The sequence below is a fragment of the Lipotes vexillifer genome, unplaced genomic scaffold (assembly GCF_000442215.2).
Source record: "Lipotes vexillifer unplaced genomic scaffold, Lipotes_vexillifer_v1.1 scaffold204, whole genome shotgun sequence".
Classification (NCBI taxonomy): Eukaryota; Metazoa; Chordata; class Mammalia; order Artiodactyla; family Lipotidae; genus Lipotes; species Lipotes vexillifer.
The window spans coordinates 1,284,259-1,301,594 of record NW_006777418.1 but is presented as its reverse complement, the minus strand read 5'-3'; the positions used below and the strand labels follow the sequence as shown (position 1 = coordinate 1,301,594).

General features: G+C 46.3%; 1 protein-coding gene across 1 annotated transcript in view; it reads left to right on the top strand.

The window, feature by feature from the left end:
- Positions 1 to 2,411: 2,411 nt before the first annotated feature.
- Positions 2,412 to 17,336, top strand: part of PCSK5 (proprotein convertase subtilisin/kexin type 5) — a 324,200-nt gene continuing 309,275 nt past the window's right edge. Inside the window, exon 1 of the mRNA XM_007450986.1 lies at positions 2,412 to 3,074. Within this exon, the coding sequence (XP_007451048.1) occupies positions 2,883 to 3,074 (192 nt within the window). The 5' untranslated portion in view covers positions 2,412 to 2,882. The remainder of the gene's footprint in view (positions 3,075 to 17,336) is intronic.

Here is a 17,336-nt window from a genome sequence, read left to right as displayed (position 1 = left end):
AGGATTTATACAAGTATAGAAGCTTACACAAACTGTCCGGACAGGGTCCCACTCGGAGAGAAGTGAGTGAGACCCCGACTAACAGTCGGGTCAGGCCTTTATACCCTTCACAGGACGGGAAGTTCTCAAGGCGGGAGGGAGCTGTTTAATTTTGAATCAGCCAATCAGGAACCCGGTTCTTCCTGCCCCAAGCAAGTAAGCAAAGCAAGTTTCTTACAGAAGTCAAAATGTACTGTTAGCCCTGAAGCTGTTCTTCCGTTTCTTTCGTCACAGCTGACTCGCGTGTATTGAGAATTGGATCTTGGCTGAGGTCTTCCCATCCCATGTGAAATCCATCAGCTTCTAGAGGAATAATCCAATGTCCCTGTGAATAGATGCATGTAGTCTGGGTGGCAATTAACAGTGACCTAAGGGCTTCCCTGGTGGCGCAGTGGTTGAGAGTCCACCTGCCAATGCAGGGGACACGGGTTCGTGCCCCGGTCCAGGAAGATCCCACATGCCGTGAAGCGGCTGGGCCCGTGAGCTATGGCCGCTGAGCCTGCGCGTCCGGAGCCTGTGCTCTGCGACGGGAGAGGCCACAGCAGTGAGAGGCCCGCGTACGGCAAAAAAAAAAAAAAAAAAAAAACCCAAAAAACAAAAAAATCAAAAACAGTGACCTAATAGGTTGTAAATTTTCTAGGCTCCAGGTTGAAGAGGGAATGTGCAAAGGGTTTAGCCAGTAGCAAGGCTGGACCAAAACTCTAAAGCCCAAAGCATAAGCATAGTACGCATGATTTAATATCTACAAATAACAACAATAACAATAAACCACATTTAGAGTTATTCAGAGAGTCTGAATTCCACTAGTGCTTGGTGCCTCCCCATCTTTCCCCTCCTCCTCTTTTTCCAGTATCTAGCACAATGCCTGGCACATTCTAGGTGCTCAAAAGATATGTGTCCAACCAGTCAAATAAGTAAATGAGTAAAATACATGTCTTTCTGCAAATGATTTAGTTCTTCTGATCTTCCACTTCTTCGTCAGTAGTGTGGGAATAAAGTTATTTGGTGGGTTTGTTTTCCAGATTAAATAATAGGGCATGCATTATATGATGTGTAAAATGCCATAAAATAATAATTTTATGAATTTAACTATGAATTTTATAAAATTTACATGCTTTGAGTCTGCAGCTATGGTTCAGCTGAGGGGATAAGGGAGGAAAGTAAAGCCCTAGGCAGATGAAAGAATCATTACCCAAAGCTATAGGTGTGATGGGTTAATTACCCTCAAATACATTTAACCAATGCCTAGGAAGAAAGAGAATGGGGAATGGGAAAAGGAGAGGGAAAAGGGGGACCCGGGTTAGGGATAGAGTGAATACTTTTAAGGTCAATTGAATTATTTCATAAGGGGTACACTTTCTAGTCACAAGAAATCGTCCTGTGCCAGAAAAGGCGGGGAGGTTGTTCAGCAGAAGCGGGTTAATCCGTGCTCCCTCCTGCCTGCTGCAGTCACAGTGCAAGATACAGTAATGAAGGCGGCGCAGTCACACATTTATTTCATTCGAAATTCCTCTGTGGTCCTTTTTCTATCAAAGTCTCTCACCGTGAGGGCCGTGCTTGAAAAAGTTGCAAAACTTCTCCCTTGGTGGAGAAAAAGAAGCCCTCATCAGACTCAGTGGAACGAATGAATGAAGTTATTTCCTTGGCCCCAACAACTCCATCCACTTTCAAACCAAATATACACAGAAACATCTTTCCCCAGTTGCGCGACTGGAATTTTACTCTTCCGTGGCGTTGCCTAGTATTGGAAGCACGGATTTCGAAAGTCAGCAGGCAGCAGACTCGGCTTTGGAACCGCGGTGGCTGGCTTTTGCAAGAGTCGATGCGCCTTACGGTCCTGTGTGGTAGCTTCTCCCAAGAGCAGAATGTGTAAAATAAACAGTTGCTGAAAAGCGTGAAGAATTAACGAAGTGCAAATCTCGGGTTATTTGTTCGGCAATTGACACGCAAGTGACCTCCTTAAATACTTCGTTGTTTGAGGACGTTCAGAGCTAGGATGAATGAATCTTCGGGGCACTTGACTAGAACCAGCTTGTAAATCTTTTTAGTCTTTCGGGAAGTGGCGGTAAATTAATACAAATCCAGGAGGGAGGGGAGAGAAGGGGGTAAAACCTCCACACCGGGGCTCTCTTCCCAGCCCTTTGGAAAGACTCGCTTTTGCTGCTCAGGACCCTGGAGGCTACAGCCTGAAGAACCCGGCGGCGCTAGGACCTGGTTGGCGCCTGGCCGTGGCCGCTTTCGGGCGGGCGGAGGAGGGAGAGGAGGAGGGAGATGTGGGAAAGGAGGGGTGTCGAGAGGGGCGGGGGGAGTCATTTATGCAGAGCGGGTGCTGCTGCCATTGCCACTTACACTCCCGGCGCGCCGCTCGGAGCCGGAGGGAGCGCGGGGAGAGAGCTAGCGAGCGCTCGGAACCTGGGCCAGCAGAGGGGGCGCCCGGCCGCTGCCTGCACCGCCGCCTCCGTCGCGCTCGGGGGCCCCTGGAGGAGCGAGGGCGAGTCGGAGAGTCCGGGAGCCGAGCCCGGCGAGACCCAGCTGCGGGAGGGCGCCCGCCCCACTCAGCCGCCTCCTGCGCCCGAGCCGGGGAGCGCCGGCCGACCGCCCCGCGGGCCGGAGAGCTGGGAGCACAGGTCTCCGGAGCCCCAGGGATGGTCTAGGAGTCGGCGCGAGGCTCGCTGCTCTGCTCCCTGCCGGGGCTCGCCGCCTCCTGCCGATTGCCCAGGGCTGCGAGCCGCGGCGGCCGGGGGCTGCGAGCTGGGGCGGCCCAGGCCGGAGAAGTTAGTTGTGCGCGCAGCTTAGTGCGCGGAGCAAGCGAGCGACCGAAGAAGCAGCGAAGCGCCGGGGCCATGGGCTGGGGGAGGCGCTGCTGCTGCCCTGGACGGCTGGACTTGCTGTGCGTGCTGGCGCTGCTCGGGGGCTGCCTGCTCCCCGTGTGCCGGACGCGCGTCTACACCAACCACTGGGCAGTCAAAATCGCCGGCGGCTTCCCGGAGGCCAACCGCATAGCCAGCAAGTATGGATTCATCAACCTAGGACAGGTAAGCGCTGGCTGGTCGGGCTCTCGGCCCTGAAGCTGAGAGGGCAGGGGCGGGGGCTGGGGGGAGTCGCTCTGGTCCCCTCTTCGTCAATCCCCCTCCCCCTCTCCCAGATGTGCTCTTGCAGCTGTTGCCCTAACTCTTGAGCGATGCTCTCGCGCTCTCACACACACGCACACACACTCATTCGCTCCCCAAAGTTGCTGGGGTTTGTGTTTTGTTTACTTGTTTCTTGCAAGTCACGAGGCATAGGTAGGGTCTCTGGAAGAATCGTGAATGTACATACCCTCCTGGTGGTTTCAGACCCTACCGGAACTTTTGCAGTGGAGAGTCGGGGACCAGTGGGCTCTTTGGGGGATAGAGGGAAAGCGCGCCCCTGGTGCCGGCTCCCTGCGGTTTCTGAGAGCTGGTGTAAGGGGGAGGCGGGGAAGGGAAAGACCTTCCTGCTCGGACCTGAATTTAGTCCAGAAAGAAGTTTCCTCTTCTAGGGGGGAGAGAACGGCTGGGACTGGAGCTAGACTGGAGGAGGGAGAGAAGAGGGGACGGGACCCGGCGTGAGCAAAGGTTTGAGGGGAGACCTCCCGGCTTCTTCGCCTCGCGAGCTGGATCCGCGTGGGGCTCCCAACTGGGGAGTCGGAGGGGGAGGTGGGAGAACTTCCGAGACCGTTGACGGGGTTCTGCTTTAGAAAACGGCGAGTCTGCCCTCGCGGAGGCTCGGTGGGGCGAGAGTTGGGCGGGCAGCGGGGCGCGGGGCTTTGGTGAGGTGCCGTTCGCGGGCTTTGGGCAGAGCTGCCCGGCTGGGGGACCGTGAATTGAGCGGTGTTACGGGGAAGTTTGGAAGCGCAACAGATTTGGAGATACCTCCACACGGTCTTGGCTTCCTCGCTCTCTTTCCTGCAAGAAATGGGGTGACAAAGGCTGTATAAGCGGGTCCCAGAAAGTGCACCCCCATCCTTACACCCCTCCCACTCGCTTCTCCCGGCCTGGCCCGAGGAGGGGGCCCTGACCTGACCCTGGTAAGACTTTGCTGGGGGAGGGAGGCGAGGGTGATGGGGGCGCCTTCACAGCAGACGCGCTTGTGGGACTGCTGCGGCTGCACGCGCCCTGCCTGCCCTTCCAGGATGAGGGGAGAGGAGGGTGCCGGCCGGGGCCACTGGAGCAGGAGAGCACAGACGGTTTCTGATGCCGTCGAGCTCCATGTCCAGGAGCACAAGTGCTCTAGCACGGGGACTCTCGGCTGCCTGGGGACGCGGCACCGAGAGCAGGCGGATCTGCTGTTGCCGCATCTACAAAGAGCACCGGGGGCATCGGGGGAGCGGGAGGTCTTGCTGCTCTTTGCGGGTCCAGAGGGAGGGCGTGTTGCGGAGAAGCCAGCCTTGTGCAGGGCTGAGACCAGGACAAGGGGCATCGTCTGTATCTCCCGTCCCCGAGACCAACACACACCAGGGAGGAAGGAAGGGACAGCCAGCCAGATTTTCTTGCCTGAGTGCCTGTCATCTTCAGGAGAGTTTCATTCTAATGGCTTGGTAGGATTCTACCTGCTTCTTTTTTTCCTCTGGAAGAAAACATTGAGTCTGTTCAAGTGTTTTTACAAGAGCTTGAAGTTGGGTGCTGCATGTGACTGGAGAATGTAACAGGAAAGGCTAACAATAAAAGTAGTCATGTTAATAATCTTTCCAGATGCATCGCTCAGGTTCAGCTAACATTGAGCATCTCTCATGAAACAGGCATATTTGGAAGAATAGTTCTTGACCATACCCTTATAATCCACAAAATGACCGTTTTTGGTGGATATTACTTCACACACAGCAACAGCGAACCTAATACTCTGGAGAAGTTGACCCGCACGGGGTCAGCCAGCTAGACAGTGGTTAAGGGCATGATTCAGACCTAGGACTGTCTGGTCCAGGCCTACTCATGCTTGTGAGGATGGGGGGAAGGAGGAAGTAAGTAAAATCCCCATTTCCCTGAATTCTGATTTAGTGGCTCAGTAGACTGGAAGCAAACATCCAGTCTTAATTCACAGATACTTAGTTCAAGCCGACCTGGACTTCTTGAACCTGAGAAGCTTCAGGAATTACGAAAGCAGAAAATCTGTATCAAAATAAACTCATTAAATGGAATTTACACATTTCGGAGCCTGGCAGAGTGGGGGAGAAGAAATTGTCACAGAACCCACTTGTGAAGAAGCAGACATTGTAGTATCCCTGCAACCTGGCCTGACTTTTTACAAAGGGCCTTCTAGTGAAGATCCATGGATTTTCATTTAAAAAGTAATACTAAGGAAGTTTACATACAAATAACACCAAACATGATCTGTTGTGGGTTTTTACAATGCCAGTGAGGAAACTGAGTGCTTTCAGAGGTGACAGAGAACCCCTTGAACTCATGCCCTAACCAGTGTAAAAAGATCAGCTATTCTTACTGTGTAAAGCATTTCCTCTGTAGATCAAAGGAGCATAACCCTAAGCTAAGTCTTGCAGGTGGTAAATTGAGTTCACACATGCAGTATCATTGCACTGTAAGAGCCATCCTTTTGTTATTCTTTCTTTCCATCAGTAAACGAGCTGTGGTTCAGTTGAGGGCAGTAATTTATTTGCAAATGTCTCTGGAATGCTCTCCTATTTTTACCCATTCGGGGGTTGGGGGGGGGGGGGGGTCCCACCTTATATGTCACAGATTGGAACTGAGACCTGTTATTGTTTCTAAAGTCATTTAATATCCTGGTAGTATTTTTGATATCTTTCTATATAATATTTTAGGTGAATAAGGCAGTGACTTTCCACCACAGTAAAGGTACGGTTTTGACTGTCTATTCAGAGTTTCAGTATCATGTTTCGTATAGCATCTTAGCGTTTAAAAGCCACCAGAGGTAAAATTTCTGGCCTGGAGATTTCTACAGAAAAGAATAGCCATGCCTCTCATGTTCACGAAAGATAGGATATGGAGAGTAACACAAGAGCAAGTAAGCAAACAACAGACAAAAAAGACATACTTGACTTCCTGGAAAGGAATAATAATGAAGGTTTTCTTGTCTTTGGTTATAGAAATAGTGCTTGTTTTGGTAGGTTTTCACATAATGTTTATATTTTGTGAATGGTTATGCCTCGAAATTCTGAAATTCTAGAAAGCCCTTCCTTTCTTCCCCTACAAGCCCTGACTCCAAGCCCTCTTAATATTTAGTTCGACCTCCGTACCCCGGGTGGCTGAGGGTAGGTACGTCTGCCTGTTGGCCTGCACAGGGATGGAAGAACAGGCCTAGTTCTTCCTTCCTAATCGTGTGCTCTGACCCTTTGAACTAGCGGTATAGTGGTTAGAGGATAGAAAAGACATAAAGGAATAAGACCTGACATAATGTTAATTGTGAACCTTTGTTTGGACAAAATCTACAAACCACTAGGAATTAACTTCTGGTTATTTGAACCCAGGGAGAAGGTCCTCTGTAAAGGTTGTTTGCAGTATGCAACAGCTGTATTTATCCTTCTGTGAGGTGCTTAGAATCCTTGATTCCAAATTGAGATCACCCGGAGCAAAAACCCCTCCCCAAACCTTGTAACTTATCTTGAACAAGATTCCAGAAAGATAAAGCCAGCTGCAAGCAATACTGGGAAAAATGTTTTACCTGGTGTTTGCCATTGAGAGCATAGACTTGGAAGCTCTGCAGATGCCACTTGCAAGGTCCAGGAAAGCAGGAAAGTCACTGAACTTAATGGAGCCCCCGTTCCTTCATCTGTAAAAGGATAAATCTCTAGATAATAGAGGCAGTCGATTCTGTGTTGCCCAGCATATAGTTAAGCTTGCTGTGGAAGATTTGTTGAATCTGAATCTGAAATAAGTGGGATTCAGACTTTATTTAGATATGGAGAATGGAAGACATTTTTATACAAAGCAGGAAGGTGCAACTCATTGAAAGTCAGGAAAATACATTTTTTTTTTTTTTTTTTAATAATACACAATGTATTTATTTATTTATTTATTTATGGCTGTGTTGGGTCTTCATTTCTGTGCATGGGCTTTCTCTAGTTGTGGCAAGTGGGGGTCACTCTTCATCGCGGTGCGCAGGCCTCTCACTATTGCGGCCTCTGTTGTTGCGGAGCACAGGCTCCAGACGCGCAGGCTCAGTAATTGTGGCTCACGGGCCCAGTTGCTCCATGGCATGTGGGATCTTCCCAGACCAGGGCTCGAACCTGTGTCGTCTGCATTGGCAGGCAGATTCTCAACCACTGCGCCACCAGGGAAGCCCCAGGAAAATACATTTTTGATGACTAAGTCAAAAGAGCTAAATCAGAGCTTTGTAGACAAGGAAACTGGTTTTCCACTTCAACTGACAATTTAAAATAGTTTAAAAATAGTTTTCCATTGGGTTCTAAACAATTCTGGCTGATTTCCCGTGGCAGTGCTCCCTTCCCTGGTTGATCTTTGTTGTAGCCCATTAAATAGTATAGGATAAGCTCAATGGAGATGGAAGAAAGGGACAAAAAAATATCTGAAGACTGAATATTTTATAAAGCATCTTGCCTTGGTATATTATGATAGATCATATTTGAATTCATATTTCATTTAATTCTGAATGTGGTTTACATGAGGAAGGTTAGAAGAAGCTTTTTCCAAATCAGCGGGAAGAGATGCTTTAGCAGGAAGGCCTCCCACTCTGCTAGTTAGTTTTGACCTGTGAGTAATGTGGGATGCTTGAAGTGCTGGTAAACAGTGGAGAGTGAGTTCTGGGTGCTCATGGATGGCATTAGAAATAGGGGATGGGGCTCGTCCGGTAGGTTGTGTGGGAGTGGACCGTCCTCCCCTAGTTATATCCTTAGGCATTTGTAAATGCATGTGGGAGTCCCAGGTTGATCCTTGTGTGATGCATCTGCCTTTGCCAGGCAGGAACCTCAGCTCTGACCTCCATGCCCAAGAACTTTAGCTTTGACCTCTGCTAGCCACTGTCGCATGCGTCATTCTCATGAGTCGGGGAACCATTCATGAGAAAAAGCAGTTCAGGGTGCTTGGGTTGATGATGGTGGGTCTGTTGCTTTAACCTCATAGACTAGGAATGGCTTGTATGTGGCCATTGGGATTTTTGGGGTCTGTTTGAAATGAAACACCGCATTTTTGTGAGCCCCAAGGCAGCTGAATTTGCCTTATTGTTATCTTTCATGAGTTTATATCCAGAGGTCCTAACTGTAAAGGTCAGCCAGAGAAGCAGGGTAGTGTGCTGGGAAAATGTCCAGCAATGTCTAACTCTTTGGTTAAGGGAGGGAGTCCTGACCCAGAAACATCCCCTGGGCAGGGAGGGGAATTTGTGTTGTCGGTTCAAGTTCTGTGAAGCAGTGTCTGGGTTTCCCCCAAGGCTTAAGTATCTCCCGGCCTCGCTCTGGCTTCTGACTTTATCACTTGGCTAATTCAGGTTGGATTAAATGACAAAGAAGCCGACTTTATCTTCACGGGTGGTAAAAATGAATGCTGATACACACTCATGCGTGCTATAAGATACGTATGTATGTATCTATGAATTTCTATTTTTATCAAAGTTAAATTTGCACATAGTTTAAAGTGAAATTACTCATGCAACATTCTCACTAGTTCAACAGATTACATCTCTCCGTCTAAGTGTACCGAGAAGGAACAATCCATGCCAATAAACTATTCAGTTTGGGTTAACCCTGGGAGGAAAAAGAGATCAGAAAGAAAACCAGACTGAGTCAGAAGGTTTGAGTGAAACTTCAGACCTTTTATTTATTTACCAACCTGACCCTCCGTGCCTGATTTTTCACGCTGGCGACCTTAACACCTGCTCCGCCCACCTCACAGGGTTGCTGTGTTATCAAGTGCCCTAATAATGAACGTGAATATATGAATAAAACAAGACATAGGAAGCGTTATATGATCTATAAGGACTCCACAGAGATGCAAAGGCTGCTCAAAGGAAAAATAATAGAATGCCAGGGTTCCTGGGGGTTTCTGTAGTGGAGCACTGGTGATTTTGTAAAATTTACTTATTTATTTATATTTTTGGCTGCGTGCGGGCTTTCTCTAGTTGCAGCGAGCAGGGGCTACTCTTCGTTGCGGTGCACGGGTTTCTCATTGCAGTGGCTTCTCTTGTTGCGGAGCACGGGCTTCAGTGGTTGAGGCTCTAGGGCGCAGGCTCAGTAGTTGTGGCGCACGGGCTTAGTTGCTCCGCGGCATGTGGGATCTTCGCGGACCAGGGCTCGGACCCATGTCCCCTGCATTGGCAGGCGGATTCTTAACTGCTGCGCCACCAGGGAAGCCCATGGACCTAGGACATTTTTATCCATAACTACTGTGAAGCAAGACGAGTACTAATGGAGCCACAGGCAGTGCGGTATGGTTCAGTCCCGCCTGGGAGGAGTTCTCTGGTAGCCGTGTGCATAATGACCTGGAAGAGGCAGAGAGGCTATTGTGTTGGGAGAAGCTCATTGTTAACAAACACAGAACCTGTGACAATGGAAAGAGAATAGATTTAGAAGCTCTTATACAGGTGGACTCAATGTGGCTTGGTAACCAAATGCAAGTGGAGGTTGAGGAGAAGGGAGAAGGTGAAGAGAACAAAGTTTATATCCTGGGGACCCGGAGAATGGGGGCTTGTCTGTAGAATGAGGGCAGTCTGCTGGGAACAACATGGTAGGGTTCAGCCTTAGTGTTGTTGGCAGGTAGAGAGTCACGCAGATGCAAATGTCCAGTAGGAAGAAGAGAATTTAGGGCAGGAAAGAAGTGAAGACTGGCACTTACCACCTCAATATAAGTGAAACTGTGGAAGGGCATAGGATGCTAAGAAGTGAAGCACAAAGAGAGAGGAGGGCTGGGAATACAGCCTGAAGCTGGGGGTGATGGAGATGAATGGTTCTCGAACACAAAGGGATACTGTCTTTGAAATGATAGACCACAGTGTCCCGGCTTTGAGAAAGATGGTAGGGCTAAAATAGGGCTAAAATACAACCTCCATGGAGAAGGCAAGGGATAAAGGGAGTAGATGAAGGGGGCGGGGAGGCCCTGAAGACACAGAGTCAGAGAGCCCCAGGGCGTCGCACTAAAGAGAAATGCTGTAGAGAGAATCTAGGAGGTGAGAACTGAAACATGGCTTAAAGAATTGGGGACAAGGAGGTTACCCGTGCTCTTACCACCAATGCTTGATTGAGCAGTGAGGGGGAGTTTCATTGCACATCTGCCCGCCCACCTACCTTATCTCCCTTCATCTCATCAATGTCCTGGAGTATTTAGGATCATAGGTCTAGAACCAAAAGGGTTTGAATCCTAATACTGCCACTTCCTAGCCCGGGTACCCTAGGCAAGCATCTTAAGCTCTCTGTGCCTAAGTTTTCTCACGTGTGAAAAAGATCTAATGGTATTTTCCTCATAGGGTTGTTGTGAGGATTAGTTGAAAGTAGTTAGAATGATGCCTGGCATATACTGCATACTCAATAAATGTCAGTTATTATGTCTTGGGGTTTTTTTTCAACCAAGTTATGCTCAGTTTCTATATACTGTTTTCACTTAACGTTGTATTATGAGCCTTTTCCAATGTTACTAAATAATTTTAGGCAAATTTTAATGGCTGCATAATCGAAGGTGCCATACTATCTTGTAATTAGTGTGACCATAATCATATTTTGCCAGGGACAGCACTGGTTTATGCCTACAGTAAATCACTTCACCTCCATTAAGTATTTTTTATATCCCTTTCACTTTTCAGACATGTCTGAGTTTGGCAGAGAAATGATATGGTCACCCTGATTGCATGTGTATTTGTGCGTGTGTTTGTGTGTGAGTATGTAATTGCATATCTGTTCTTCCACTAGCTGGGAAAGCAGGGCTGTGCCTCATTCCTATTTGTGTCCCCCGCACCTAGCCCAGTGGGTGGCATAGGAGAAGCACAGTGAGCCCTTGGGACAGGAAGCATAAAGGGTGCACCTAGAGAGGAGTAGGTTTGGAAAGGAAGAGGAACATTGGTGCCTTGAACCTAAAGAAGAATGAAGGTGAATGGAGATTTAGGGAGTTCACATTGGGGAGGAAAGGAGGTGAGCGTGTGCGGACAGTGGTCTGGATCCCACTATCGGTTCTGAGGTGAAGGTCACCTGCAGAGAGAGGGGGAACTGGGTGAAATTGGTGGCCTGGTGCTCCAGGGCTCCTACCAGAAAATTCTGATAGGAATTAATGACCAATGCCTAATGGGAAGAGTTGCCAAACAGCAATGGCAATAGCTGCTTGTGCATAGTTGTTGCTCAGTAAGTAGTGGTTAAGTGAATGAGACAGAAAATGAACCAGTCTATATTGTTTTGTGCTTTTGTCACTAATGCTCAGGAACCTGAGATTAGATAAAGACAAAACAGGGAGTTAGAACGTATCAGAGTGAGAGAGAAGGGAACAAGAGACTGTGGGAAGCTGGGGGTGACGGAGATGAATGGTTCTCGAACACAAAGGGATACTGTCTTTGAAATGATAGACCACAGTGTCCCGGCTTTGAGAAAGATGGTAGGGCTAAAATAGGGCTGGGGAGCCAAAGGAATAGGGCAGGTATAAAGGTTCAAAATAAAAATGGAAAGCCTGTTTGATAAGAGTGGTAGAAGTGGAAAGATGGGAGCCATCCCAGAGGGTAATTTTCTTTGTAAGCTCTAGGTTAGAGCTATTCTGCATGATGATAAGGTCTAAGGTGGGCTGACCAGATCGAGAACAGGTGAAGGCCAGTGGACTGGATGGGATCAAGGAACTGTGAGGCTGTGATATTGGCAGGGTTATCAGCTTGGATAAGATAAGGATTCCAAGTATTTTGTGCTGATATACCCACTAGGCAGATAAACGTGAAGTCTTGCCCCATACTTCAATTCTCCTTGGATAAATTTAGGTATTATCTCTACTTTACACATCTGTGCACTATTATTTGCACTGCGGGTCCTGTATCAACTTAAGGGATAAAGATAGATTCATGGGGGATTGCCTCCCAAATGAGCCTTCCCATATTTGATTTAAAAACTGAAGATTGCATTGAGCACTGAATATAGAGGGAAAAGTGTAAACAGAGAATGTGAAGCCAGAAATAATATTTAAGGATGATTTTAAAATGGTAATATATATGTCACATTTTGTTTGCCTCTATCTTAAGTCGTCATGTAGCCTACTTTCCATTATAATAAATAATTATACCTATAATTTATTCACGTCATGTATTCTGCCCTTCACATATATTTTTTTATAGTATAATGAAGCTATGTTCTGAACATGTCTTTTATGTATTCTTAGTCTAACTTTACTGCCTTGTAAGAATATGGATATATTTTAAAATGTGTTTTTTAAATTATTTATAAATTGCTCTCTGTATAATATATAATATTTTTAGATTGCTGTCTACAATACTCGATTAATTTTGTTTGCATTTATCTGTGAATCTGATTGTTAGGTTAGGGTTAGCATCACAAAAGAAGCATGAAGTTTCTAGTTGAATCTTCTGTGCATTATCTAAGGGGTTAATTCTGTCCTGGGAAAATTACATTGTGGATACCCTGCCAGCGTTGAAACTGGTTAAGATTTATTAAAAGCAAGTCCTTCCCTGCTGCCTTTCCCTGTGTGTGTGTGTGTGTGTGTGTGTGTGTGTGTACACACACACACACACACACACACACACACACACACAGGGAAAGGCAGCAGGGAAGGACTTGCTTTTAGGAAATGTGTACACACACACACACACAAATATATATATATATATATATATATATATATCATATATATTTGTACTAAGTACTTAGGGCTGATATTTTTGTAATAAGCACTTAAGGTCTGGTATTTTTCTACTCTGAGAAGCTCTTACAGCTGTAAAAATATACCAGTTCTCTCCATATCGATGTTCCCAGGCTTGTACCTTGTTTTCACTAGTTGAAGTCTCTCAACCATAATAAAACTGGGCAGTGCTCATGAGTTTGAATGCAGTGCAGGGAGGGAAGACAATTTCAGAGCCTTTAATCTTGTAAGCATATATCCGTAACTACAAGTTTAGAAGTTTACTGCTTACTCATCCTGGACCTGTTCTAGTTGCATTTAACTAATTTTTTTTTTTTCCTGTGTGTGTGTGGGACCCATTCATCAATTTCAGAGTTTTTCAAGAGAAAACTAAATTGTAGGCCACTTAAGATTTATTATAGCCTAGCTTCCAGCAAAACCTTTTTTCTTTATTTTTTTAACCTTGGGGCATCTTTCCATTTGGTTAGTGCTCATGAGCCAATTTACCAAATGCTGCATTCTTTGACTCATCGTAGGATGATGTCATTGCTTCTGGGCTAGTTGGGCAATGCTGAGAACCAGTAAACAAAACTCAAGGCTGGAAACAGGTGACTTGAATTCTCCTCTAGGTCCTGCCCTGCCACTAATTTGCCACATACTTATGAACTGGTCATAGTTTTCTGTCTTAAAGGATTAGTTTTATTCATTGTTTTATTTTAAAAATAGTTATTGAAGGATACCATCAAGAAAGTCAAAAGACAGCCCACAGAATGGGAGAAAATATTTGCAAATCACATCTGATGAGAGGCTTGTATCCAGAATGTGTAAAGAACTCCAACACTCAATAATAAAAGGACAAATAACCCAATTAAAAGTGGGCACAAAGGATCTGAATAGACATGTCTCCAAAGAAGATATACAGATGGCCAATAAGCACATGAAAACTTGCTCAACGTCATTTGTCATCAGGGAAATGCAAATCAAAACCACAGTGAGATACTAATTCACATCGTATTCACTTAGATTGCTATAATCAGAAAGACAGATAATCTCAAGTGTTGACAAGAATGTGGAGAGGGCTTCCCTGGTGGCGCAGTGGTTGAGAATCTGCCTGCCAATGCAGGAGACATGGGTTCGAGCCCTGGTCTGGGAAGATCCCACATGCCGCGGAGCAGCTAGGCCCGTGAGCCACAACTACTGAGCCGGCGCATCTGGAGCTTGTGCTCCGCAACAGGAGAGGCCACGACAGTGAGAGGCCCGCGCACCACGATGAAGAGTGGCCCCCGCTCGCTGCAACTAGAGAAAGCCCAGACACAGAAATTAAGACCCAACACAGCCAAAAAAAAAAAAAAAAAAAAAAAGAATGGAGAAATTGGAACCCTCATACACTATTAGTGGAAATGCAAAGTGGTGCAACCACTGTTGGAAAACAGTCTGGCAGTTCCTCAAAACATTAAACAAACATAGAGTTACCATACGACCCAGCAGTTCCACACCTAAGTATACAGTCAAGGGAAATGAAACATTTGTTCACACAAAAACCTGCAGACAGGGCTTCCCTGGTGGCGCAGTGGTTGAGAGTCCGCCTGCCGATGCAGGGGATACGGGTTCGTGCCCCGGTCTGGGAAGATCCCACATGCCGTGGAGCGGCTGGGCCCGTGAGCCATGGCCGCTGGGCCTGCTCGTCCGGAGCCTGTGCTCCACAATGGGAGAGGCCACAACAGTGAGAGGCCCACATACCGCAAAAAAAAAAAACAAAAAAAAAAACCTGCAGACAAAAGTTGGTGGCAGCATTATTCATAGGAGCCAGAAAATGGAAACAACACAAATGTGTATCAACTGATGAATGGATGAACAAAATATAGTGTATCCTTACAATGGAATATTGTTCTGCAATAAAAATGAATGAAATACTGATACAGGCTACAACATGGATGAACCTTGAAAACACTTCACTGGCTGAGTGAAAGGAACCAGTCACAAAAGGTCATGCATATATGATTCTGTTTATATGAAATGTCCAGAGTAGGCAAATCTACAGAGACAGAAATTCGATTAGTGGTTGCCTAGGGCTGAAAGGATTGGGGGGTGGGGAGATGGGGGGACTGCTCATGGGTATGGGGTTTCTTTCGGGGGTGATGAAAATGTTCTAAAGTGGGTTGTGATTTTTGCACAACTGTGTAACTATACTAAAAACATTTGAATAGTATACTTTAAATAAATATATGGTATGTGAACTTTATCTCAATGAAGCTGCTAAAAAATAGTTATTGAGTACTTGTTGTTTATCAGCCATTCTGTTAGACCCAGTCTTACTGTATCTGTCTTTAAATAAGGTATCTGCTCACATGGGGCTTCTAGTGAGAGGAGCCAACCTATGAGGCAGCCATGAAGTGAATAAAATAATTTCAAATTATGATAAGTTGCTCTTGGAAAGCAAAATACATTAGTAGAGTAAGACGTGCCTGAGGGTGGGAGGACTCCTTCAGATAGGCTGGTTAGGGAAGCTCACTGAGGAGGGAACACTGGAGCAGAGATCTGAATAAGAAGGAGCCCGGACCACATGGAGGTCTGGGGTGGGGTGAGTTCCCTGCAGGGGAGAGAGCTGGTGCCAAGGCCCCAGGGGAACAGAAACCGGCAGGTGTAAATGAAGTCTAGGCAACAGGGAAGAAGTGATTGAGCTTGAGATTGAAGAGGGTGATCTTAAAGCTTAAGTTTGGTGATGCCATTTACCTATTCACAAGTCACCAGTAGGCGCCATTTGCCTCCTGTGTTTAAACAAACAGATTCCTTCTCTGGGCTTTTACAGTCCTCTATCTATTAGTCCTGAAATACTTTTTCCATCGACTTTCTTGCTCCGTCCCTTAACAAAGCCAAACTGGACTTCCCGTTGTTCCCCAGATACTATACTCAATCCTTTCCTGTTTCTGTGCCAGTCTTTCCACCTGGAATATTCATCTGACCCCTTGCCCGTCTGGAAATTCTCTTCTTGAAGACACATCTCAAATGTCACCTCCACTATGCCTCTCTCTGGAAATACAGGTAAAATACAGGTGCAATCACTCTGATTTTTCAGTGCTTTGACTCCAATAGTACTTTGCCCAAAATCTCCCCAGGGAATTTAGTAAAGTTTTTTTTTTTTTTTTTTTTTTTTTTTTTTTTTTCTTTTTTTCTCCTTGTAAGGGGCTTAATTATTATTCCACAGCATGTAGCATGGTGTTTAGCTCTGTAAAGGTAATCACTGAATATTGGTCAAATCCTAAAGTATATTATAGTCCTGCAGTGTATATAAAATGAGAAACAAATCTGAACATTGGAGAAAAATTTTAAAAAATTCTATTACCCAGTCAATAAGGAAGGCTAACAGTGCATAGTATATTCTATAGTGGAGTGTGGTAAAAAGGAGCGATCTAGGATTGATGAGTCATGTGTGTATGGATTCTAAAGTCCAGGGCTTCCTGGGAAATAGCCTAATCCTTATCTTTGAATGTTTCAGAACTTGGCATCGTCAGCAGGGTCATTCTTTCTGGCTTTGACTTCATGAGAATTCTTAGTGGGAGAGTCAGAGTACACAGTGTGACATTGTCCACCCCAAGAGCCAAGTCCCAGATCATCTGAGGACTGCGATGGCTTCTCCAGGGATCCCAGGGAGCCCTGAGGGCTCTGCTGGCTATGCTCATCTCCCTGGGGGTGACAGTGCAAGTCTTGTATCTACTGGAGCAGTGGGAAGAACAGCAGAGAGGGACCCCCCAATGATGGAATTGGTCAGTAGTAAGAGAAGGTTTCAGATCATAGGCTAATTTTACTGTCTGTGTGGAATGCATGGGAGTAGCAAAAATAAGCAGATTTGGTGCACACGACGGGTCCTAAAGCTCTGTATAATATAAGCCGTAGAATCTTGTGATGGCCCATGGCTGACCTACCTGGATCGACCATGGAAGGGCTTACCTGGATTGGCCAATTTGAAGGGCCAAGGCGCTGAAGTTAAATCTGCATGAGAGGAGGAATTACAGGCTCCAGGATAAACACATAAATTAAGTCCTGCAGTTTAGTCCTTAAGGAGTGGCTTCAGAGATATCCTTGGAGATAGGAAATAAACTCAGAACAAATAGAGGAACTATCCGTTGGGAGTTAACTCCACTTAATTATGAAAGGAATGCCCTCTTGGTTGGGTGACATGGCCAGGAGCTAGTCTCTCAATCGAGATGGGTCTCCCCATCGGACCTCGTCACTTTAATCAGTTCTAAGCCTCAAATGACCAGTCCCTTCAGGCTCAGGCAGATAGAGGGAAAGGGTCAGACGAAAGGGAGATGGGAAAGCTGAGTATTCTTCTGCTGTATACGATTCTAGAGTAGAGCTATTCTCTTCTCTCCATTGAGGTGGGTCTGCTGTAGCTAAGCCCTTTGTTACTCCTTGTTTGGACTATTGCGCCAGTCCTATCCTGTCTCACTGTCTTTCCCTTCAAAACATGCCACATAAGGCAGTTTAATCTTTTCAGAACCCACTGTGGTCAGAGACTTCTTCCAATTCTCCTCCCCC